Source organism: Drosophila navojoa, chromosome 5 (genome assembly GCF_054131105.1).
Source record: "Drosophila navojoa isolate 15081-1374.11 chromosome 5, UAZ_NAV_1.0, whole genome shotgun sequence".
NCBI classification, from domain to species: domain Eukaryota; kingdom Metazoa; phylum Arthropoda; class Insecta; order Diptera; family Drosophilidae; genus Drosophila; species Drosophila navojoa.
In genome coordinates, this window is record NC_142893.1 from 16,239,002 (window position 1) to 16,261,764 (window position 22,763).

Here is a 22,763-nt window from a genome sequence, read left to right on the forward strand (position 1 = left end):
TATTATTTGTATATCGATAGATTAATGTTAGTGGGACAAAGTTCAATATGTTTTATTTTAAGCAAACCGAGTAAAGTAGATTTGAAAATGTACTACAACCACTTTATACTCACTCGGTTATAAGCCTTAAAACAGAGTACGCTCTAGTAAGAGGTTAAATTTATATTGCCGCCAATTATCGATTCCGCGAGTGCAACAACATTGATATATTTACTCATCCCTAACGCCACACACATAAGCAAAAGCATGTCGGCTGACGAAAAAAAAGATAAAACCATTGAAAATATGGTACGTAAAATACTGCAAATAGTATTAAAATCAAGTTAAAGTTGTTTATTATCAACGCGCATTAAAAAATCAATCAGTGCAAATATGTTTACAACGAAACTAAAGCGCAACAAATATTGCTCTCGACAAATCGGTCTTCTCCCCTTCGACCATTCGTTTATGTGTATAAACATGGCGTCGTTGCGTTTGTATGTTGCTTGTGTCTAGGTTTTGGTGCGTGTGAGCAGGACAACATGTGCATGCCGAATGCCCCCATAGACACGCATACACAAACGCAAAGCTCGAAAGAAAACTTGTGCACAAAACATTTGAAAAAAAAAAAAAGAAATTAACTGAAACGCATAAACCAGTGGCAGAGCAACGCACAATCTGATGGTAGTGGTAGTGCCTAAGTGTAAGCGGCGCCAAAAATTTGCAAGTGTAATAAAATTGTGTTTTGCTTTTGTTTTTATTTACGTTAGGATGCCAACACGCCAGAACCGGAGACGGCGACCAAAGAAAATGCCGCTGATAAGGTAATCGAGTCAAAGACGGTAGAAAATGCAGAGGAGCCTACTCCACCCGAAACTGAGGCAGCTAAAAATGCAGAGAAAGAGATCGATGCAGCAGCGTCACCCGCTACTGATGACGTCGCTGATAAAAAAGCTGTTGGAGACGCAGTGGCTGCGACCGCGCCAACAGTAGATGCAGGTAAATAAAAGAAACACACGTATGCACACATGCATATGTATTTGCTCTGAGAATGTGTGTATGTATGTATGTTTGCGCGAAGAAAGAGCGAGAAAAACAAAAATCATAAAATGAATTTGCGCGCGTTCGTAAAAAGCATCGCATATCGGCTCAACACATTTATGTATGTACGTCGCTTGGCGCGTTTGCTGCTACGTTGGCCGTGGCGCTGCTGTCTAAAATGCCGCGAACGAGCGTATGTAATGCGAGAATTTTTCGTATGCTGGTGGGGTGTGGGTTCGAACTCGAACAATTCTAATAAGAAAGATGTGTGCGAAAATAAGTCAATTTCGTTCTAACTTTGGACGTGCTTATTTCGAAAAAAAAAAAAAAAATAATAATAATAATAATAATAATAGTAATTAAAGTGAAGCAAAAAATATCCTTGGCTATTTGTTCATACTGAACCCTGAACAATATGGTTTTTGTATAGTAGAAGCTAAGGTAAATTAAATATTCATATTTCATAGTTCTCTGCGCTCCCAAAACAAACTTAGCATTGAACTTCCCAAGCGTGAATACAAGCAAAAATATTTTAATTATTTTTTAAAAATATATATTCAAAAGGATTTTATAAATTTAATTACAAAAAAGGGGGAAAATAATTCTATAACTCAGTTTGATTGAGTTTGTATAATTTATAATAGATCCATAATTATAGCTAAGAATTTGTTACTTTAAGTAACATAACATTTATATTAAACAATTATTATTTATGGTCAGACGATAAAGACACAAAGGCGGAATCGCCAGCGTCGCCTGCAGCAAAGAAAGTAAATAATGGCGCTAAGAAGACTGCCAAGACTGACGACGACGAGGGGGAGGATGAGGAGGGAAGCGAGGATGAGAAGGACGACGATGTCAGTGATGAGGAAAAGAAACCAACAGCCACATCGGAGAAGAAGAAAAATGATGCGACAGACGGTGCTAAGGCCAAGGCAGGCTCAGCCGGAGCGGACAAGTCGGCGGTCGCCAAAAAACCTGAAGCCAAGGCCAAGAACGGCAAGGTGGAGAATTCGGACAAACAAGATGAGGACGATGACGAGGAGGGCGAGGGCGATGGCCTCGATGAGAATAACGAGGTGGCCGAGGATGACGAGAATGTTGTGGCTCTGGCCGAGATTGATCGCATCAATGAGAATATTAACAAGACACGAGTGGATGGCCTCCAGGTGCTACATTCGGTAAGTTGACATTGAAAGCAAACGTTCAAGCCAGCATTCAACAACTAATTTACTATTTGAATATGCAGCTCTGCTTTGGCGCACAAGGAAAGAATAATGTGGTGAAAAAGAATCTGCGTTCTTTCGCTGGATTTGAATTTGCCAAGGATTCGTCGGAATACAAAAAGAAATATGAATCCATCAAGAAGGTGGATAACAAATCTTTGCGTAGTATCTGCGAAATTCTGACATTAGATCGCAAGGGAAGCAAGGACGAGATCGCTTCGCGAGTGCTCAAATTTCTAATGGAGCCAGATGAGTCACTTTGCATTGAACAGGGTGAGGAGGAAGAGGAGGAGGTGGACGATGAAGACATCGACGAAGATGATGATGCTGCCAGCGAAGACGATAAGAAGCGCAAGAGTAGTAAAACGAGCGCCGGCGCCGGCAGAGGCTCAGCTCGCAATTCCACTGGACGTCCAAAACGTTCAACGGCGGGCAAAAGTAAATATTGATCAAGTACTCAATGTTGTTCGAGTCGTTTATTTACATGCTTCACTGTACTTGCAGAAATGTCCGCATATGTAGACTTATCAAGCTCTGAGGAGAGCGAGCACAAAGTGACAGTGGCTAAGCGGAGACGAAATGATGATTCTGAATCTGGCTCAGATGTAAGTCGCCTCAATAAGTTGTTGATTAGTCCAAGCCAACATGTTTCATTTCTTTTTAATAGTACAATCCTTCGGGAAATTCAGACTCGGACGCGGGGCGTGGCGGCGGCGGTGGTGGTGCATCTGGAGCCGGTCGCAAGCTCGGAGTTCGTGGCAGCCGAGGGCGCCCAGCACGCAAGAGTCGTCGAAGAAATTCAGATTCCGAGGACGAAGAAGAATCTGAGCTATCAGATGCAGATAGTGATGTATGCGAATGCCTTTACTTAGGTCGAATATCTTTAGACTAACATTTGACCTTCTCCATTAGGTGCCTAAGCGCAAGCGAGGAACTTCTGGCAAGCGTGGACGATCCGCTGCGGCCGCTCCAGCTGGCAGACGAGGACGTGGACGAGGCGCTTCGGCGCGAAAGCGTAAGGACTCGGAAAGTGACGAGGAAGAAGTATCAGAAGATGAAGAAGAGGAGGAATTGTCAGACTTTGGCAGCGACCAAAGCGAGGTTTGTTCGGAGAAAACTAAAACGAACTGTAATAAAATGGTATATAAATAATTTATTTCTCATCTTGCAGGAGGAACGTCCCAAAAAGAGTAAGAAGCCTACAACGCCTGCGAAAAATAGCAAAGCCAACAACAAGTCAAAGCCAGCTGGAAAATGTAAAGCATAATTGAATTTTAACTGATTTTCTTACTGAAAGAACATTTTTATAAATAGCCGCTGGCCGACCGAAGAAATCAAAGAAGGAAACGTCCGAGGAGGAAGATGTCGATGACAAAGATGAATCCGATGAAGATGAGCCATTAACCAAAAAGGGCAAAGTGGCATTCCCAACGGTAAACTAAACTAACAAGCTTCATTTTAAGACAACTATTTTAACAAATTATATTCTTCATTATAGGACGAACAAATACGCGGCTATGTCAAAGAAATATTAGATAAGGCCAATCTCGAAGAGATTACCATGAAAACAGTGTGCAAACAAGTCTATGCGAAGTATCCAGATTTCGATTTAACAGATAAAAAGGATTTCATAAAAGCCACAGTCAAAGCGGTAAGCGATGCAGTTGCTGGTCATTATTATGAGTTTTTGCTTAAACCTACTATTCCATTTCAGTTAATTGCGACATAAAACTACACAAAAGAGAAAAAGCCTTGGAATGGGCCAGCAAGCAGTTAAACTTGTATCAAATAACATTAACAACAAAAACAACAACAGCAACATCAACACCAACACAACAAGCGACCGCAAAAGCATCCAGATTTTGCCACTTTTTGAGAGCTGCTGCGACAACAAAGAAATATATCTAGTTTTCCTATAAGCGTATAATTTGTAATCTTTAAAACTAACTAAACAAAACTCAACCTTAAATGGATTATGTCCTTTTCCCATATATGCATGTGAATAATGTATATATGTAAACGTAATTTTTAAACACTTTAATATTCATTTTCTTTATGAATACCTGCGCTCTCAAACGGCTCTACAAAAAGTGTGTAATTTAAGCAAACTGAAAAATAGCAAAAGAACATTGTAAAAAAAGAAACTTACAAACAAAAGCAGAACACAATTTATACATTTAAATGTAGTGCTGATTGATTTGACGTTCAAAATTATGTATTTTAAATTAAGCAAAGAGGATAAATAAAAAACAAAAAGAATATTCAAAATTCACACACTGGCAGCAGTACAAAAAAAAAAAAAAAAAAAATGAAGCATGGAAAAAAACGATGTCAAAATTCCAAATTGATAATATTGATACGATTTTGGTCTATGTTATAAAATGATAAAAAGTATTTGGACTTTGGGGTAAAACCAAAAATAAAGCGAGTGTACTGGGATTATACCTATATATAGGAAGTTGTTCCAGAATAAAAAACGGGCACTAAATTGAGGAATTTTAATGTAATTGTAAAATACGAATGGTTGCAGGTTTTTATATATATCTTTTGCTTTTGATTTCATCTCGGCTCGAGGGAGCTTCGAATTGTCGAGTTATTGAACAAACTGTCAACTGATTGTTATAACTATAAAACGCCTATTTATAATTTAGTTTCCACTTGAATTTGGCTTTGATGATAGATTAGAGACAGAACTAAAGCAGGTTTCTCTTGTAGAGCGGATCAGACACACCACACACATCCAAAACAAGAAATAAATAGATATATACACAGATATGTATGTTTAACGAAATACTAAGAATAGTCTTGCGAAATAGTTGTATGTACATTTGAAACAAAATAAATAACGAACAACAATTACAAGTTTCAAAACACAATGTTTTGAAAGCACTTCTCCACACAAGCATCTCAATGTACGTTTCTTGTAGTAAAAAAAGAAAGATATAATAAAAAAAAAAAAATAAAAATAAAAAAAGTATATATATATACAGATTTGAAGTATATAGAGTAAGATGGATGAGTTTATCCGAGGATCGTACAGTTGAAAATAAACATTTATTGAATGTTCGTTCGCTCTCCTTAAAAATAATAAAAAAGAATTTAAACTTATCCCTAAATCACACGCATCGCACTTGGATGCCTAGATATAAACTGATATTTTGTTTGATCTTTAAATGTTTCTCGAAGGAAATAAAAATGGATGAAGTATGTATATCAATAATATATATCGCGCGAAAATAAAATGGAAAATGCGTTGTTTTCTTTTGAATGGTTAAACAAAAAAAATCTGGGTAAGTCTAGAATATTCGGCTAATAGTTGGATCCATCTATAATTCGTATGTCTACATTTAGTTATGTTTGTTTTATGTATTATTCTAACCATTAAACAAAAAACCGTTTCTATTTTTGTTTCAGATATAGTAATTTATTGAGAAATCGATAAATTGATAAATGCAATATTTAAATTAATAATCATTTCGATATACTTATGTATGTAGTTTATATGATTATGAAGGATTATAGGTAATTATATAGATATAGATATATATATATCAATTTGACTGGTAAGTGGATCACGCGGATATAAGGCTGTAAGCATACAGATAGTAAAAACGATCAATTTGTGATTTTGAGGATATCAAAAACAAGATATTTTAGTTAAAAATGAATGTTGGGTTAAAAGTATTAAAATGCATTGAATAGAATATAAACGGATTTTGCTTTGGTTTTTATGATTTTTCTCAATAGGCCTGGAAATAGATCAAAGCAGATAATTTAAATCAAATATAAAGAAATATATTCATATATCAATTTCAAAAATATCATTTGATTGCGAAATAAACGGTTTTACATTGCCCCAAGAACTTTAACGCAAATAGATTTCAAAATGGCTTCTATAAAAAAAATATATATATAAAGTGAGAGATATACTTACCATATCGGGGCAATATCTATTCTCAAATAGTCATCGGCTGGAATTGAAAGAATTTAAAAACAACTTCCCGAACCAAGGAAAATAAAAAAGAAAACGCAGCTCAAGCAAAGTCAAAGCGAAAATATCTGAGAAAGTATCCAAAAAATTTTGCCTTTCGTAGTGCTATTCACATTATTCGACTGTCAATATATTAGTATAAAAAAATTTTATATAAATATATGTATATGTATATACATATAATAGCGTATGATAATACTCGTAATTTAAAGATATATATGTATATGGATAATATAAACCGCTTAGATCGCAAACAAATGATATCTGATGAAAGAACATACTAATATATATATATAGTTATAAATCGTGGAGATTTCAAGTTTTCTTTTGTAATTAATATAATATAGAGCGATATATTTAAAATTGCAATATAGTTCTGGTTTCGCTTTAACTCTCATTTGGGAAGTTGAACATCGTGGGAAAAACGCTGTGGTTGGCTATTGAAATATATAGAGAAATATATATGTCACATATGTATGGATGGTTATATATATATGTAGTATGTACAAAAAAAACATATACATCTGTATGTATATATATCGGCAAAATATTACGAGTACAAGTGCATAATAAGATATGTCAATGTAAGATTCAAAATTATGTATAGACAAATTGGCATTATAAGAGATATTGATAGACCTGCTACATACCCAACAATCAGAACGACAGCAACACTGAACAAAAGCAAAAGCCCGGCCCTAGATACCATCCACCTCTCAGCGCCTCTGAAAATACGCTCAAAAACGATTTTCATATATGGCATAAGGAAAACAATAAGTAAAATTAAGACAGGAAAAAAAAAAAATCAATTACTGAAAGTATAATAAATAGAAACGCATAAATTGCATGCAACGCACATGGTGCGTCGCATAGCGGCAGTTATATCAGGTTTTTATATAATTATAAATATAAATATAAAATGTATATATATATATTATAGTCATATTGTGTTTATTCAAATGTATCGAAGGCTGCTGCGAAAATGATTAGTAAATCTTGCAACACGCCCACTTTCTTGTACAAATTATGTTATTCTCAATTGGAAAGTGGGTGCACATCATCATCATCATCATGATCATCATTATCATCATTTAATAGTTCATTCATTTTGAGGAGACATAAAACTTAGGCTATTTATTGCATATACATAAATATATATATTTATAATATGGTTTTATAATTGCAGACCTATGTTATATGCATTAAAATGTTCATGGTTTCAATAATTGTAAGATTTGTAAGACATACACAAATAACAACAAAAGATCTTACCAAGTTTCTTGCACGCTTTGCTCATTAAGTATTATATATAAATATTTGTTTATTATTATAATTATTTTATATTGGTTTATATATGGGATAACTGCTATGAACTGGTTTGAAGATGTTCTCTGAAATGACATACATATATGTTTGCATCTGCATTATATATTTATTATATATTATTATGTAATATATATTTATTATTGAAATCAATATTAGCTATTTATATTCTGTATACCTTTTAAGATCTTACCAAAAAGACAAACAAATGAAATGAATAGAAAATGAAAATTAGAAGATATATCCAATTATTTCTGATCCTTTCGGAAAAGCCTTTATAGAGAGCATGAATTCTGCGTTGGGATTTCGGCCCAAAATAATAATTTTCGATTGAACTGAAATCAAAATTAGATCTTAGGGCTATACAAATGTAATATAAAAGTATATATGCAACTGAAAAACAAAAAGGTATATTATAAAGAAACAATATATCAGATCGACAAACCAGTTTCATCCAAAACACGAAAAAACATATTTCTAAGACATCATTATTTTTTGTTCTATGTTCAAGTAATCTATATATATATATATATATGTATAAGACCATTTGTAATTTGACAGGTTAAAATTCTTACCAGATCAGTGGAGACGTTGATCGTAGTATTGTTTCATTTAATATATAAAGTTATTGTTATTATGGATATATTAAGACTAAGGTATGTTAAAATGTATGAGAGAAACGTCTTGTGGTATCAAAAGGTATTATTTTAATTTCACATATATATTGTTTTGTTGTTGTCTTTCAATCAATACACTCCAACGTGGAAATTGTTCTACGTGTGCATTTGTTTTTGTTATTTGCTAGCTGGCAGCTGTCGGGACCTGTTCTCGAGTTGCCTAAATTGACGACGAAAGAAATCGTATGCATATGAAATTATCTGCATATATGTATGTATATATATATAGATAGACAGCGATATACATGTATATATATAAATAGCAATTTGTATATTGTCCCAGAATGTGTGTCTCTGTACCTGGACAGCAATAGCATTTCATTTTAGTTTACTCTTTTTTGTTGCATTTTTTTCTGTGTTTTTTTTTTTTTGTCATTAATATTTCAGGCAAAGTCACTTAAAAACTAGAGTAAAATTAAAAGTGAAAAAAAACCAATGTAATTGGCATATAATTAATATATATATAATAAATTTACAATTATGCAAAGCGCGACGCTTCAAGCTGTGTGCAAATTGATTGACTGACTGTTTGATTTGATTGATTGATTGATGGTTGGTTGTCTTGACTGTTGGCGATCGTTGTCACAATTCTCATCTCGTTCAGCCCTTTGCGCTTCAATTACTGTATTCATTTTTATATATTTTTGCTAATTTATTGGGGATAAAAGACATAGGATAGTAGAACAATTCAAATGATTCACTGCAAAGAGTTTTACGCATGGTAAACAAAATTATGTTAGGTTTTCATACATAGTTTTGCACGGTAATTAAATATATAGGTGTATCATATTATATATATATAAAAAAAAAAAATTACAAAGTATTTATCAAAATGTATAAACAAGATAAGCAATATAGAAGGTAGGCAAATTAGAAAGCAAAAATAATCACGAAAGCTCAATTCAATTCGATATTCGAGTTCGATTCAATTCGAGGGATTTACTTACCATTTCAAGGCACCCGCACTCCAATCAGACCCCTTAATGCTTATCGTTTTTGTGTGATTTCTGCTGCTGCTGCTGGCCGGGACCGCCAGCGGGTCCGCTTGGGTAGCCGCCGTAGGCACCACCGGGATAGCCACCCGGATATCCAGCTGGCGGACCACCGCTCTGGCCACCTGCACCGCCAGCTCCGGCGCCCTGGGGCTGTGGCGCTCCTTGAGGATGACTCGCAGCAGCCGCTGCAGCATAATACTGTGAATATTGTGCATATTGGCTAGGAGTCATACCTTGGGCATAGCCACCGGCCGCTGCAGCGGCGGCGGCTGCTGCGGCGGCCGCAGCTGCTGCATTTGGTTGCGGTTGATTGGGATTGGGGCCACCTGGATTCGGATTTGCCACACTACTGCTACCGCCAGCGCCGGCTCCGTTTTGCTACAATCACCAACAATATGTAAATTAATTTAAGCTCCATTTTATCTCACAGCCTCCCAATTATGGTTCTACCTTGTTCTTGAGCGTCTTTTCAATAGCTTCTGCCTCCTCAATTTTTCCTACACTGCGATAATACTCAGCCCACTGTGCACTGTAGTCGGCACCAGTGCCGCCAGCCTGTTGTTGCTGCTGCGTTTGTTGCTGTTGCTGCGGAGTCTGTTGACCCGCAGGATTGGCCGCTAGCTTTGCTTTCATCTGTTGCTCAATCATTTCTGCCTCGCGATGACAGCCCATTTGTCTGGAATTTCGCAAAGAGGCACATTAGTAAAAATATGTTTTAAGTATTTAAGGTTTTTGTAAATTACTTGTAGTACTCGATCCATTGGGCTGAGTAATCCTGACCACCTGCACCAGCAGCCGCGCCTGCTTGGCCCTGACCGGCTGCCATAGCCATCTGTTGCTGCTGTTGAGCACCAGCTGGATCCCAGCCGCCCTGTTGTCCATAGGCTCCCCAGGGCTGTTGTTGTTGCTGGTAGGCGGCAGCAGCGGCGGCATTCGGATCGCCACCCTGCATTTGATTGCCACCGTAGCCGCCTGACTGTTGGTTATGATGCGCATTGTTGGCACCGCCACCACCACCAGACCCACCGCCTCCACCACTAATCGGTTTTCGCGAGAGCACCGTTAACTCCATATTGATTTTTTCCGATATCATTTGACGTGCAGACTCCACCTGGTCGGTGGTACCCTTCGACTTGAATAGCTTCTCATTGGGCGGATTGCTGGCATTACGGTCCATCTCGGTGTGGGCACCCGACTGCTGATTGATGAGCTTGATTGTCTCACCACCGCGTCCAATAACAATCTAATGGGTGGATAGAGAGATTAGAGATTAGTGTTCAGTGGACAATTCCAATTCCAATATCTACTTACGCCACATTTGGAAGCAGGCACCAGAAACGTAATCTCTTCGCGGCCACCCTGGGCATGATTCACGCCATATCCGTAGCCGTAGTTCGAGTTGTTTGAATCGCCGCCCCCCTGGTTGCCTCCGCCATTACCGCCGCCTCCGCCATTACCATTGCGGTTCATGCCGTTGCGTTGCTGCGGATCAAATATGTATCTGTTATATCCAGAATATACTATACAAACGCGATAAACTAAATACGCCATGTGATCGGTAAGTGTTAAACTGTAAATTCTGACTTATTTGATTTGATTTCTATGAATTAATTTGTAATTCCTGTTACACAATAACTATATATATAGATATAGGTTCGCATATCAAGTTTCGAAAGTTTCGGAATAGCCAACTAGATGGAGCGGTTGTCGGTTTGTCATGCTACCCATTACAGCTTAAGTGGAGCTCATGTCCGTTTCTTACCATCACATTCTCGATTAGACCATCAATGGTGCGCTTGGCATCCTCCACCTGCTGGCGCGTGCCCTGGATAACGCACCGTCGATCGCCCATCTCATCGTTTTTGCCCTGGATGAATTGCAGTTTGCAACCGCATTCGGTTTGGATTTTCCGTATCATATCGCCGCCCTTGCCTATGACCACGCCCACAGCAATTTTGGGCACAAAAACTTCAACGCTTTCGCCGCCGTTGCCATTATTGAAATTATTGAAGCCTTGCTCAGATCCATTGCCACCAGAGCCGCCGCCGCCACCACCGCGTCCGCCCTGCTGCTGCATGGCCAGCGCATCCTTTTGAGCAATGAGATCCAATACCATTTGCTTGGCATGCTCGACCTTCTGGGGCACACCGGAGATGCGCAATGGCTTGATGACTTCCTGATTTGGACCATCCTGGATGATGATCATGCGGGCGCCAGTCTTCTCTTGAAGTTGTTTAATTGTGTCGCCGCCTTTGCCAATGACGAGGCCCACCTTAGCGCCAGGGATCATGATCTCCTGGTACGGCGGATAGCCTCCGGGACCCGGTGGCGGCATATTGATGGTCAACAACACCTCACATGTGCCGTTGCCTCCGTTCCGATTGACCATCTGCTGCAGCATTTCGCGACCTTTTGTACAGCTCTCTCGAGTACCGCGTAGTGTTATCACGCGCTCTTGATCTTGCATTAGTTCCAGCTTGGCACCTGATTCGGCTTCCAGATGACTGAGCGTATCGCTGCCGCTGCGTCCCACAAACGCGTTTACAATGCACTCGGGTATGCGAACTTGCTCCTCACACGTGGAAGCCGGCCATGCAGTCAAACGAGCCGCCACGGCGGCTGCTTGCGCAATAGCTTGAGTCATATTGCCGCCGCCACTGCCGCCGCCGCTTCCACTGCTCATATTCGAGTTATTTTGACCGTAGTCAGGACTGCCAAAGGAGCGTTTACAATCGGGTCCACTATCGGGATCATCGTTATGCCGCTTAAAACTGTTGCCACCTCCGCCACCTCCGGAGGCGGGACCACTGGAATCCCCTCCCCCTCCGCCTTGTGATTGCTGATTTGGCTGTATTTTTGCGGCAATCTGTAATTGATACATACAGTTAGTTTTGACAAAAAAAAAAGTCGTATTCCTCTGGGATTGCCTGCAATGTTTCTCAATGCTTCTTCTTACCTGCTTGGCACGTTGTATGGCAGCTGCCAATGCCTGCGATTGACTTAAACTCGCCTGCTGCGTCTGAAAGTCACTCATATTTGCAAATATCTCCGGTCAGAGTGGGTCTCAGTTGATAATGATTGCCTATTTGTATTTATTTTATATATTTTTAGTAAGCGTACACGCCCCGCACTTTTTGCACAAAAACACCGACGCAACTTGACGACGTGCAACTGGAAAATTCAATAACCAAATGCACTTAAGCCGGAATGGCGTGTTCTTACGCAGACTATTTGTTAAAAGTGTATTTTACTATGAATTTATCATATAAAGCACATTAGTGGAGCATTTACCAATATTTTATGGAATTAATTATAGCCACAACTATAGCTTTCTTGGATTTTTTTCGGTGAAAATTATGCGCCCCAAAATGCGTACATAGGGATGCTTAGCTCTTAACACTTTTTTGTACATTTACCAACACTTTTGGCGTCGTGTTGCAAAAATATCGATAGGATTACCAATGCATCGGTGTTTTAAAGGAAAAATAAATCAAAAGTCTAGATTTAATACTAAATTAAATTTAATATTTGGATTTATTACTAAAATATTAAAATCAACTGATTTATTGCTTAAATAATAATTATTTATTAAATCTGACTTTATTAAAAGAATTCATTTCAGCTGCTCTATTAAATAGCTTTCTATCGGATGCACCAAATACAATCGGTAAATTCTAGTCCATGCAATATTTATTATTGTGAATGGAAATGAACTAGTTGAGCTGTGTGTTCAGTTTAGTGAACTACTATGAATGAACTAATATTTATTCCCATTATATTCCCATTGTTTTTCTGTGTTAACAAAAAACAAAACAGCTGAGCTAAGTTCGCACAAGAATTACCTGAACATTTGTAAAAGTAAGAGGGTTGAAATTAATTTAATAAAATTGTAATTATATGTATACAAACTTGTTTTCCATTAGCAGAGTTGAATTTAACAAACAAGTAAAATGCCTGTGGACTGGTTTGGTTATGTATACGCTGCAACTGTTGCCGCTGGTGGTATTATGGGCTATGCAAAGGCTGGTTAGTAATTGTTTGTGCTTCAGCCTGTGTTTCATTTTGTTAATTTGAAAGTAATTTACTTTCAGCTTCCATTCCGTCGCTGGGAGCAGGCGTTGCATTTGGAGCGCTGCTTGGCTATGGCGCTCACCTAAACTCTCAAGATCCACCACGGCCGCTGCTCCAGCTGGGAACATCGCTCTTTTTGGCTGGATTGATGGGTGCTCGCTGGAATCGATCTGGAAAGATGATGCCAGCTGGAATGGTTTGCTTGCTTTCCATGGCAGCGTTGGTCAAAAATTTGGTCACATATAATCGTTACTTGCCATTGCCTACAAAGGGCGCCTAAACAAGAACAACAACAACAAAAGCAACAAAAACAAAAAGTCTGGATTGCTGTTAAACTTGCCGAGAGTTTTTCTAAAAGAATTATATTTTCCTGGGAGTGGAGCTTAAAGTTGGAATGGTTTGTGGACTTATCAGAATTTAATTGGATAAATCAATATTACTACGAGATACCCTGTAAACGGAACATTCATGTGCATCAAATATATTTGTATGCCTTATAATATATAATAAATTTTATTTGCTTTGTACTTAAACTAAAACACTTTTACTATGAATATTTAGTGAAGTATGGCGAAACATTATTATAAGTTATGTTTTTGTAAGAAGGTAAGCATTTACGATAAGATAGCGTGCTAATACTTCATAATACATCAGCTTTTGCGTAGAACAGACGAAAGGTGGTATGCCTGATTCCATATCGTAAGCATACATACACAATATATATTTACATATATATTAGAGGTCTACAGAACATATGTATGTATATACGTCAAATACAAAAAATTCGAAATGAGCTCAGTTGCACATGATATATTGAGCGAGTTTCAATGCAAGTGAGCACTCGGTTTTATACCATTTCGTTAAATGAGTGAGAATTGATAAAGCACTCACTCGTTCGAGCGGGGTCTATCTTGTCACTCACACAGTCCAGTTCTTGGTGGATATAAAACATGCCATTAATACGCAGTTCCATCTCTAGCAAATTTAGCTCATTTTAAATTATCGATAACATTGTCATTGCTATCAAATCGTTGGCATTTAAACTCGACACTCAGCGCCACCTCTAGCAGATGAAGTGCGTTCACTAAGTCGGACATTTAATACAGATTCTTTTGACATATAAAATTTGTGTATAAGGTTTCATTTAACTTCGTTAAATCCATAATTTAAATGTCTCTTATACAATGTGGATTTTTTAATTCACTTTCCCCCGCACACTATAAAGAAAACTCCAAAAGATTCGTTTAAACTATATATGTATGTATTTATTTTAATATATTTATATCTTAAATTACATTTTTGTTTGTGTGCATGTGGTAGTATGTGTGTGTGTGTGTGATGTAGTATTCTTGTGTGGGTGTGTGATAAATGTACAGTTTCACTTGATATGATTTCCAGTTGTTTTTATAGCTAAAACTTAATTGATGATTATTATTAAACTATTTACTGCTTAAAAGGTAATGCAATTTTTCAAAATGTTCCATCGCATTAAACAATGCAAAACTTCGTTACTTCTTTAAATACAACAATATTTTGGAATTACAATTGTTTTCTAGTAGGCAAAGTGCGGCTAGGTAAATAAAGAATTTGTTCTTGGTGTTTTTTTGTTCTTGTTTTGTTTTGTTTTTGTTTTGTTTTTTGTTTTTTTACACATTTTTAAGCAATTTTCTAAAATAAGAAAAAGATAAATATATTTTGTTAGTTAAGTATACAAATTATCTTTTATCACAATGGAAAATTGGAAATCTTTAGGAATAATTTATCAAATTGTTTCACTTTTTGTTTGTTTGCTTTTGAAACTTTTTTAATACCAATATGAATGCATTTACTATATATGAGCTTTTTACAGAAACATATATATATAGATATATATTTTAGTACAAAATACTACATTGATTTTGCTTTATATATGTATAGAAAAGAACTTTCACTTGATTGGGTGCGATTTTTTTTTGTTTAACAAGAATAATAATTTTCTTTATGTATTAAATTAGTCTCTGCTAAAACTAAAAACAAATCAATAGTAATTATAATTAAAAAATTATGAATAAAAAAATAAAAATAAAAAATAATAATATAAAAATTCTATCTAAAAACACAATTTGCTGCAACTGCAAATATACATAAGTATTTTGTTTGTTTCTCTGTTTGCTGTTAAAACTTTCTCAATGGCAATAACCAGGCCAAATCCAAACGTTTCATCCGCTTTCCGGTTGGCAGTGCTCTAAAACGGAAACAGCTTCCAGTTAACCACTAAACGGGCGGGCAACAAAATGAAATAGAGAAACAATAGTGAATATATTAATGAAATACAATTTCAATAAAAAGTGCAATAAATGTTAGGCGTGCAGAATGTGAGCAATGTTTGCAGATTTTTGTCTGAAAAGTTTTTTTTTTTTTTAATTTAAAATTTTATGTGTTTTGCCGACGCCGCCAGACGCCATTTTGTTTTTGCAGTTTTTGTGGTGATTTGCAGTGTGTACTGTACCATATGCCACCATTTTGAGTTTTTAATCAGCATTTACTGTTTACTGTTCCACATTCCATGCGTTTCCAATTGCATTGATTTGCATTGATATTTGTTGCTATTTTAGTATGCAAAATGCGATTTGATTGTTTATTGTTTAGTCGAATTTTACGCCATGCCATTTTGAGTATATTCCATAATGTGGAGCAAATAGCTAACTTAGGTACTACAATTGTCTATGCTGATGCATGTTTGGTATCTGCGTGTGTGTGTGTGTGTGTGGGTGGTTGGGTGTGGGTGGGTGGATCATTTATCTATGTGTGTATGTGTGTTACCAATCTGTTGATTTATTGGTTGCTTTATATATATAATGTAGTATGTGTTGCATGTAGTTTGTGGAGAGAAAGAGAGAGAAAGAGAGAGAGAGAGGAGTGAGAGTGAGAGAGCAGGAGCCGCAGCGATTTATTTTAAACTTTTTAATGAATTTATATCAGCAATGAATTGTTTTTGTTTTCTTTGAGTTGAGTTGAGTTGATGAGAGGTAACTGGCATAGCTGTTAGGCCTGATGACAATTCCAATCAGCTTTATGAAATTAATGCAGACTATTATCATATATGTATGTACTATGGGCACTCCCTATGCATATAGGGCATCGATACTATAAGAAATAAATGTTGAACTTTTTGCTTATAAATTGTATTTCAAATCGATTAATTGTTCATGCTAAGAGCTACGTTTCAAGCATTTACTACTACTTGCTTGGGCTACTACAATATAGCCCAAATACTACTATTTGGTTTGTAAATGTGAATAAATGGTTTCATGCTTAATATAATTGTTCGATATTATAACTAAAATGGCCAATTACGAATGCGAATTGGTAAGCCTCAATTACCGATTATATCTAGAATATAATATAAATATATATGTATGTATATTGTTTGTAGCAGGCAGCAAATACCACTAATAAATTTTTAGAATAAATTCCCCGATATTTATTTGATATATTTTATTTGATTGCGAAGCTTTTAGTCTACGGATTAACTAAATTTTTGTAGAATTTTGATTGCTTTTTGTGTTCTTACCGCACGAAGTAGCAAAGTAACAAATCGAATCGGAACGTTGAGAGGACAATTTAGGCTTGTGTGTGCGTGTAACTGTAAATCTGTTCTATTAGGTGTGTGTGTGTGTGTGTAACTGTGTATTTGTGTTTACTTTGAGAGTTACAGTTACAAACTGGGTAGCGCTGATCGAGTTGAAATGTTGTGTTTACGTATATCTTGAGTAGTAGCAGAAATAGTAGTAGAAATAGCAGCAGTGTTGCCAACGCTTTTTCTAGTTGTTTGTTTTTGTGTCTTTCACATGACTCGTGTGCGTCGTATCAGCTTTTGTGTTTTAATTTTAGGTTTTCTGAGCGTTGTTGTTGTTGTTGTTTTTGTGTTGCCATTTGCTGACTGTTGTTCGAGTTGTTGTATGGCTAGAGTTGTTGTTGTTGTTGTTGTTGTACTTGGCTGATTGTCCAACACCGTTGGCAAATTGTTGGTATTATCGCCAATATAATTTGTTACATATGAAGGCGATGTCAACTGTTGTTGTTGTTGTTGTTGCTGACTATTGTTATGACTAACTTTATTACTACTATTTTTGTTGGTTATATTACTACTGCGATTTAGCGTACGTTTTAAGAATTGACTGCCATCAAAATTTTGCTGTTGCTGTTGTTGGTGTTGCTTTTGTTGTTGCTGTTGTTGCTGTTGCTGTTGTTGTTGCTGTTGCTGTTGTGTGCTGCTGGCTTTTGTTGCTGTTGAACTGACGGAGGTGGACACCGATGTTGTGGTGGCTGTAACCGCACCGTCCAGTGTTGGTAAATGCAATGCTTGAAATTTTTTAAAATATGCATCGAATATCGATGAAGTTGCTTTTGCTTTAGTTGCTGTAGCTGTTGTTGTTGTTGTTGGCGTCGCCTTGGCTGCTCGTATTGCGGCTGTTGTTGTGCTTGTTGTTGGTGTTGCCAATTGTTGCTGTTGCAGTGTTGTCAAGTGTCTGGGTTGCTGTATGTGAAACTTACGTTTTTGCCGCTCAATCGCTTCATTGATCTCAATGCCGGCATTGGCCTCGTTTTCCTCATCAACTAGATGCTGTTGCTGTTGTTGCTGCTGTTGTTGTTGCTGTCGTTTGTTTCCTTCCTCGCTGTTGTTGTTGCTGTTGTTGTTGCTGTTGCTACTGTGTTCTTTAGCGCCATTGTTGCTGCTCTCGCCGCTGTTGTTGCTGTTGGTGGTGGCACTATAATTTGTAATTTGTTTTTGTACCAAGGGTATTGAGAAATGTTCATTGGACGTAACTACAGTTTGTTCTTGTTGTTGTTTATGTGGCGTATTCTGTTGTTGTTGCTGTGGTTGTGGCTGTTGTTGTTGTGTTTGTATCAAATGAAAATAGTATTCAATTTGTTTACGTAGTTCATGTGTATAAATTTGAAACAGATTTGGTGTTTGTGTTGTTGGTTTTGGTGTTGTTGTAGTTGTTGTTCTTGTTGTGTAGCGTGCGCCATTGCTGTTGCTGTTGCTGTTGCTGCTGCTGCTCCTGCTGATGCTGCTGCTGGTGTGTGTTTTAACCATAACGCCACCATTTTGCAGCCACTCCGACTCAGTGTTGTGCGGTGCCAAATTATCAGTGCGGTCAGTGTTGAAAAGTCGCCGCAAATACTCAAATGATTTGGAGCGTGGTGACGCCGTCGTCGGTGTCGTCGATTTTGTGGTTCGTACTGTTGTTGTTGTTGTTGTTGTCGGCGTATCAGCGGCAGCAGCAGCAGCATCAGCCGTAGCAGCAACAGCCGCAGCAGAGCTCTGCTGTATATTATTATCCTGCTGCTCCTCACTACTAGTGTTGTCCGTCTCCGTCTCCTGCTCCTGCTCCTGCTCTTGCTTCTCTTCGGCTTCATCTTCGGCTTCCTGGGACTCGTTCTCCTCACTACTATTCTCAATGTCTTCACCCGCTTGGCTGTTCGCATCGCTTTTTTTCTGGCTGATTTTACTACGTGTGTTTCGTGTTTTTTTTTTGTGATTATTTTGTTTTGTTTTTGATTTTGATATAGATTGTGTTGTCGGTGTAGTTGTTGTTGGTGTTGATATTTGTAAAGGTGTAAAAGGTTTGCATATTAAAAATATGTTTCTGGTTTGTGTGTGCGTGTTTTCTTTGTACTCAAACAAAAAAATACATAGTTTATAAAATCTAAACATATACAACCAGCTACGAAATAGTTTCTGTATGAATTTGTGGATTGCACTTACTTGTATACTAGACGGTAATTGTTTCCATAGTCGGGAATTATGTTAGAGGGCAGTGGGGAGCAGCGGCCATCCAGACAGTGCTAAGGAGAGCAGAGAGAGTGGCAAGAGTTAGAACTATCTCAGCTTGAGCAGATACTTCACACTTACGTAGCCATTACCACACGCTGAGCCCTCGGCTGCTGGCCTGTAGGCAACACAGTAGCCCGTCTGGGCGTCGAAGCAGAAGAGCTGCGCACAGACACGCTCATCCTTGAAGCACGCATAGGTGCCGCGATCTCGCCGGCATTGCGCATCCAGCGAGAGCAGGGTGCCGGGCAGGGATCTACCCAAGGCGCTGTCCTCGTGCGGCGCATTGTGCAGGCAGGTGGCAGTGTCCCCACTGTGGAATATAGTAATGTGACTGTGCTTGCAGTACTCTGGCAGCTACTTACTTGAGGAAGTGATGGAAGCTCTGCACGGTGCAGGCAGACCAACGGAAGCCGCGCTCCGTGTGACGCAGATCGGACATTATGTAGCCATCCTCCCAGCGGCAACGCTGTGCGCCCGGTCCTCCCAGATAGCTGGGCGGTGGTGAGCCATCGTGCACGGCGCCCAATCTGTATGGAGTGGTAATAGTAGTGGAATTAGTTGTATTTGTAGTAGTTTTATTTAAATAGCAATCATATTAGTAGAGTAGTAGTGGAATTTCAATAGCAATATAATAAGAGTAGTATAGTAGTAGTTGAATTTAAGTAGTAATAGTAGTAATAGAAAATTTAAAAAGTGGTAGCTGCAATAGTATTGGTAAAAGTAGTAGTAGTAGGAATGTTTGTAAAAGTAGTATAAGTGAATTTGTGTAGTAATAGTAGAATTAGGATATAATAATTGTGGATTTTTAAAGTAATAGTAGTAGTATGAGTAGCAGATTTTAGTAGTAGGATTAGTAGTAAAAGTAGTAAAGATTGTGGTTTTTTGTAGTAATAGTATGAGTAGTAGATTTTAGTAGTAAGAATAGTAGTAAAAGTAGTAAAAGTTGTGGATTTTTGTAGTAATAGTATGATTAGTTGATTTTAGTAGTAGGAATAGTAGTAAAAGTAGTCTTTTGTAGTAGAAATAGTAATAGAAAGTTTTATTTCTATAACTAAGAGTATACTTTAGTAGTAGGAATAGTAGTAGAAAGAGATAGTAGTAGAATTTTTGATGTAGTAGTATATTTGTATAGTCGCAGTAGATGTACGTAGTAATAAATCATTTGTGGAATAGTAGTATTTCATTCGTACTAATACTATTTACGGAAGTAGTAGCATTTGAAATTGGTAAAGTATGTAAATAAAATTTGCAGTAAAATAGGCATTTTAGTAGTAGTAATAGTAGTAGCAGTCGTCGTGATATATGAGTCAAACAACTCAATTCGATCCGATAGCGGGAAAATGAGAAAAATGTTAATTAATTAATTGGCAGGCGAATGATGTCAAACGGAAATGCAAACACGTTTTCCACTCCACTTGCGGTCAAGCGCCGGAAATTTGGCGCAGTTGATTTGCTTCTTTTTTACATACACATACATACATACATATATGCATATGCGATATATAGTTATTGGTGTCTTATGGGATTAGGAGTGGAAGTGAAGTGTATGCAAAAAAAAGAAAAAAAACCGCAAACAGTTCCGTTTGGCCGTCTGGCAATAAAATGTGAGCCCAGCCTGTAAGGGAGCGGGAAGGGGGGAGGGAGAGGGCATGGTTTACTTACAAATGTCCCACTTCGTGGGCGGCCACAATGATGCCGCTGAAGCCGCCGGTGTCCTCGATGATGGCGACGCTGTTCACCTTCTCCAGCCGCTTGTTAACCACGCAAGCGCCGCCAACGTACGCAAAGCCTGTGCGCCACATTCGCATGGCAAGGAGACAGACAGAGAGAGAGAGAGAGAGAGAGAGAGAGAGAAAAACACAAAGAAAAAAGAGCAGAAAAAATTGACAATTAGGCACTTAGCTCTTGGTCTGGCCAACAGGAAGTTGACAATTTTCAGCAAGCAGCAGCAGCGGCTGCAGTTGTCGCTGCTGCTCGTTGTCGCAGTTATTAAATACAAGAAAATAAAAGCCGCCTTAAAATTTTGCAATTTGCAATTTTGGTTTTACTTTCGAAATTTCGATGTGGCCTAAACGGCATTTATCTCGTCTTTTTTTTTCTTTTTATATAATAACTGCCTTTGCAAGATGTATATATATATATATGTACATATAACTGTGTGTCTGAAGCGTGTGTGCTATATTGTTTTTGTTCAAGTATTAGTCTTGATGGATATGTCGCAACCAGACACCATTTCAGAGAGTTTAGTTAAAGTCACTAAAACTTAGTCACAATTCCAGCCAAACCCAAAAATAAAGTATTAGTGCCTTGAAAGCCATGATTGATTAGTCTTAAAAAATAAATTATTATAATACATAAATGTTAAAAGTAATATACATATATTTTTAAATATTATCTTAAAGATCTAGAGATCTGCAGCATACATAAACATATATTCAGCTAGAGATCTTCAGCATTTTGTTTGATATATACAAAAAATTCACAGCTTCGATTATTTTTGCCTGAAAAGTAAAACTTAACATATATGGTTTATCATTCGGAAATTGATATATATCACAAAAGATGCATGTGCTGGGGCATTAGAATGCAGTCACATGCGTATGCACAGTGGTTAAAAAACAATTGTTCAGACTGAAAGAAGAGAAGAAAACAATTCAATTCAAGCAAAAGTTCTGCGAAAAAAAAACATAAATACGAACAGACATGTATACAAAATATATAAAGAGAGTGAGAGAGAGAGAGAGAGAGAGACTGTACAGTTTGAGACGCATTGCTCGCAGCTGAACTCCTATTTGGGAGTTGTATTTGGTTCTTGTGGCTGTACAAAAGACGTGCGAAACACAAAACATATAAATTATACAAAGTTGAGAGAGAGAGAGAGAGACGATACAGGTAATAAAAACAAATATATAGACAAAGAGAGAGAGAGAGAGAGAGAGAGAGGGAGAGAGAGACGTGCATGAAATTCAATTAAATTGACTTGATTTTTGAGATGATGGAGCGACGCTTTAGCTTCGACTGCGGCGTTTGCTGCCTTTAATGTTAATGCTATTTTTATTTTATTTTGATTTAATTTTGTTGCTATTTTCGCATTTATCTGTACATTGTCAGCGAACAAAATGGTTGTTGTTTGTATAATTTTTACCTGCGGTACCGCGATTACATTCACCAAATGCGGAGGTACGACGGCACATATCAAGTCTGCGGGCGAAAATGTTTCAAAATGCGTAGATTTGAGTATCGATTCGTTTCTTTTAATTAAAATGTCGGAGCCTCAATATATGTATATACTCGTATATACAAATTCAAGTCAGATTGTTGTAGTTTTCCGTTGGGGCGTGTCCATTTGTTGGACGTATGTGAGAGGTAGAGCAATTACTACAGTTAGAGCAGCACAGCATAAGGTTTGAGAGCCAATTGGACATTTGATTTGATTGGGTTGGGTCAAGGGTTGGGGCGAACCTTTCTTGAGAGTGTACGAAAAACATTCAAGGAACAAATATGTAAATTCGGCTGAAAACTTAAAAAATTGGAAGACTTAAAAATTCGTAAAAGCCTTTCTTGAACTTAGCACTAGAATAGAAACCTTTACTTCATTGTCATACGGCACTGTTATACTTCACTATTATACTTAAC

General features: G+C 37.5%; 4 protein-coding genes across 12 annotated transcripts in view; 2 read left to right on the top strand and 2 right to left on the bottom strand.

The window, feature by feature from the left end:
- Nucleotides 1–128: 128 nt before the first annotated feature.
- On the top strand, nucleotides 129–4,203 carry Dek (protein). Of its 2 annotated transcripts, none has more exons than XM_030388599.2 (11): nucleotides 129–288; nucleotides 750–978; nucleotides 1,741–2,201; nucleotides 2,270–2,684; nucleotides 2,751–2,851; nucleotides 2,914–3,096; nucleotides 3,159–3,347; nucleotides 3,418–3,502; nucleotides 3,561–3,679; nucleotides 3,745–3,897; nucleotides 3,961–4,203. In XM_030388599.2, exons 1-11 carry the CDS (start codon nucleotides 247–249, stop codon nucleotides 3,973–3,975), a joined length of 1,992 nt encoding a protein of 663 aa, XP_030244459.1. In that variant the 5' UTR covers nucleotides 129–246; the 3' UTR covers nucleotides 3,976–4,203. The 2 variants fall into 2 exon arrangements, with proteins under 2 accessions (XP_030244459.1, XP_030244460.1); XM_030388600.2 differs by lacking the exon at nucleotides 129–288 and adding an exon at nucleotides 492–663.
- Nucleotides 4,204–4,878: 675 nt separating this feature from the next.
- Psi (P-element somatic inhibitor) lies at nucleotides 4,879–12,640 on the bottom strand. 4 transcript variants are annotated; one of them, XM_030388597.2, is made up of 8 exons: nucleotides 12,189–12,640; nucleotides 10,995–12,098; nucleotides 10,544–10,714; nucleotides 9,976–10,475; nucleotides 9,683–9,908; nucleotides 9,466–9,610; nucleotides 9,185–9,417; nucleotides 4,879–8,937 (listed from the first exon to the last, which is right to left on the bottom strand). In XM_030388597.2, the coding sequence occupies exons 1-7, from the start codon at nucleotides 12,264–12,266 to the stop codon at nucleotides 9,218–9,220; spliced, it is 2,424 nt and encodes an 807-aa protein (XP_030244457.1). In that variant the 5' UTR covers nucleotides 12,267–12,640; the 3' UTR covers nucleotides 4,879–8,937; nucleotides 9,185–9,217. The 4 variants fall into 4 exon arrangements, with proteins under 4 accessions (XP_030244457.1, XP_030244455.1, XP_089118320.1 ...); XM_030388595.2 differs by having other exon boundaries at nucleotides 9,185–9,610; nucleotides 12,189–12,639; XM_089262194.1 differs by having other exon boundaries at nucleotides 7,170–8,397; nucleotides 9,185–9,610.
- Nucleotides 12,641–12,830: 190 nt separating this feature from the next.
- LOC149091100 (transmembrane protein 14 homolog) lies at nucleotides 12,831–13,599 on the top strand. 2 transcript variants are annotated; one of them, XM_089262132.1, is made up of 3 exons: nucleotides 12,831–13,090; nucleotides 13,156–13,258; nucleotides 13,324–13,599. In XM_089262132.1, the coding sequence occupies exons 2-3, from the start codon at nucleotides 13,183–13,185 to the stop codon at nucleotides 13,581–13,583; spliced, it is 336 nt and encodes a 111-aa protein (XP_089118258.1). In that variant the 5' UTR covers nucleotides 12,831–13,090; nucleotides 13,156–13,182; the 3' UTR covers nucleotides 13,584–13,599. The 2 variants fall into 2 exon arrangements, with proteins under 2 accessions (XP_089118258.1, XP_089118257.1); XM_089262131.1 differs by having other exon boundaries at nucleotides 12,953–13,090; nucleotides 13,159–13,258.
- A 943-nt stretch (nucleotides 13,600–14,542) lies between these two features.
- Nucleotides 14,543–22,763, bottom strand: part of sona (sol narae metalloprotease) — a 70,999-nt gene continuing 62,778 nt past the window's right edge. Inside the window, exons 9-15 of one of the 4 annotated variants that reach the window (XR_016196913.1) lie at nucleotides 22,273–22,328; nucleotides 20,790–20,916; nucleotides 19,490–19,654; nucleotides 19,206–19,437; nucleotides 19,059–19,138; nucleotides 16,857–18,801; nucleotides 14,543–15,556 (exon numbers count right to left, since the gene is read on the bottom strand). Coding sequence is in view for 3 of the 4 variants with exons in the window: in XM_089260867.1 (XP_089116993.1) it covers nucleotides 15,528–15,556; nucleotides 17,450–18,801; nucleotides 19,059–19,138; nucleotides 19,206–19,437; nucleotides 19,490–19,654; nucleotides 20,790–20,916; nucleotides 22,273–22,328 (2,041 nt within the window). In the remaining variant the exon portion in view is untranslated. The remainder of the gene's footprint in view (nucleotides 15,557–16,856; nucleotides 18,802–19,058; nucleotides 19,139–19,205; nucleotides 19,438–19,489; nucleotides 19,655–20,789; nucleotides 20,917–22,272; nucleotides 22,329–22,763) is intronic. The other 3 variants (XM_089260867.1, XM_089260868.1, XM_089260869.1) reach the window with 3 other exon arrangements.

Excerpts from the sequence above, each read along its gene's own strand:
- Dek (XM_030388599.2), top strand. The coding sequence starts at position 247 with ATGTCGGCTGACGAAAAAAAAGATAAAACCATTGAAAATATG. Across the intron at positions 979-1,740 it reads CGCGCCAACAGTAGATGCAG|ACGATAAAGACACAAAGGCG; the intron begins GTAAATAAAAGA and ends ATTTATGGTCAG. Across the intron at positions 3,097-3,158 it reads TATCAGATGCAGATAGTGAT|GTGCCTAAGCGCAAGCGAGG; the intron begins GTATGCGAATGC and ends CTTCTCCATTAG.
- Psi (XM_030388595.2), bottom strand. The coding sequence starts at position 12,266 with ATGAGTGACTTTCAGACGCAGCAGGCGAGTTTAAGTCAATCGCAGGCA. Across the intron at positions 10,715-10,994 it reads GTCTAATCGAGAATGTGATG|CAACGCAACGGCATGAACCG; the intron begins GTAAGAAACGGA and ends TTTGATCCGCAG. Across the intron at positions 9,909-9,975 it reads CAATGGATCGAGTACTACAA|ACAAATGGGCTGTCATCGCG; the intron begins GTAATTTACAAA and ends GCGAAATTCCAG.
- LOC149091100 (XM_089262132.1), top strand. The coding sequence starts at position 13,183 with ATGCCTGTGGACTGGTTTGGTTATGTATACGCTGCAACTGTTGCCGCT. Across the intron at positions 13,259-13,323 it reads TATGGGCTATGCAAAGGCTG|CTTCCATTCCGTCGCTGGGA; the intron begins GTTAGTAATTGT and ends ATTTACTTTCAG.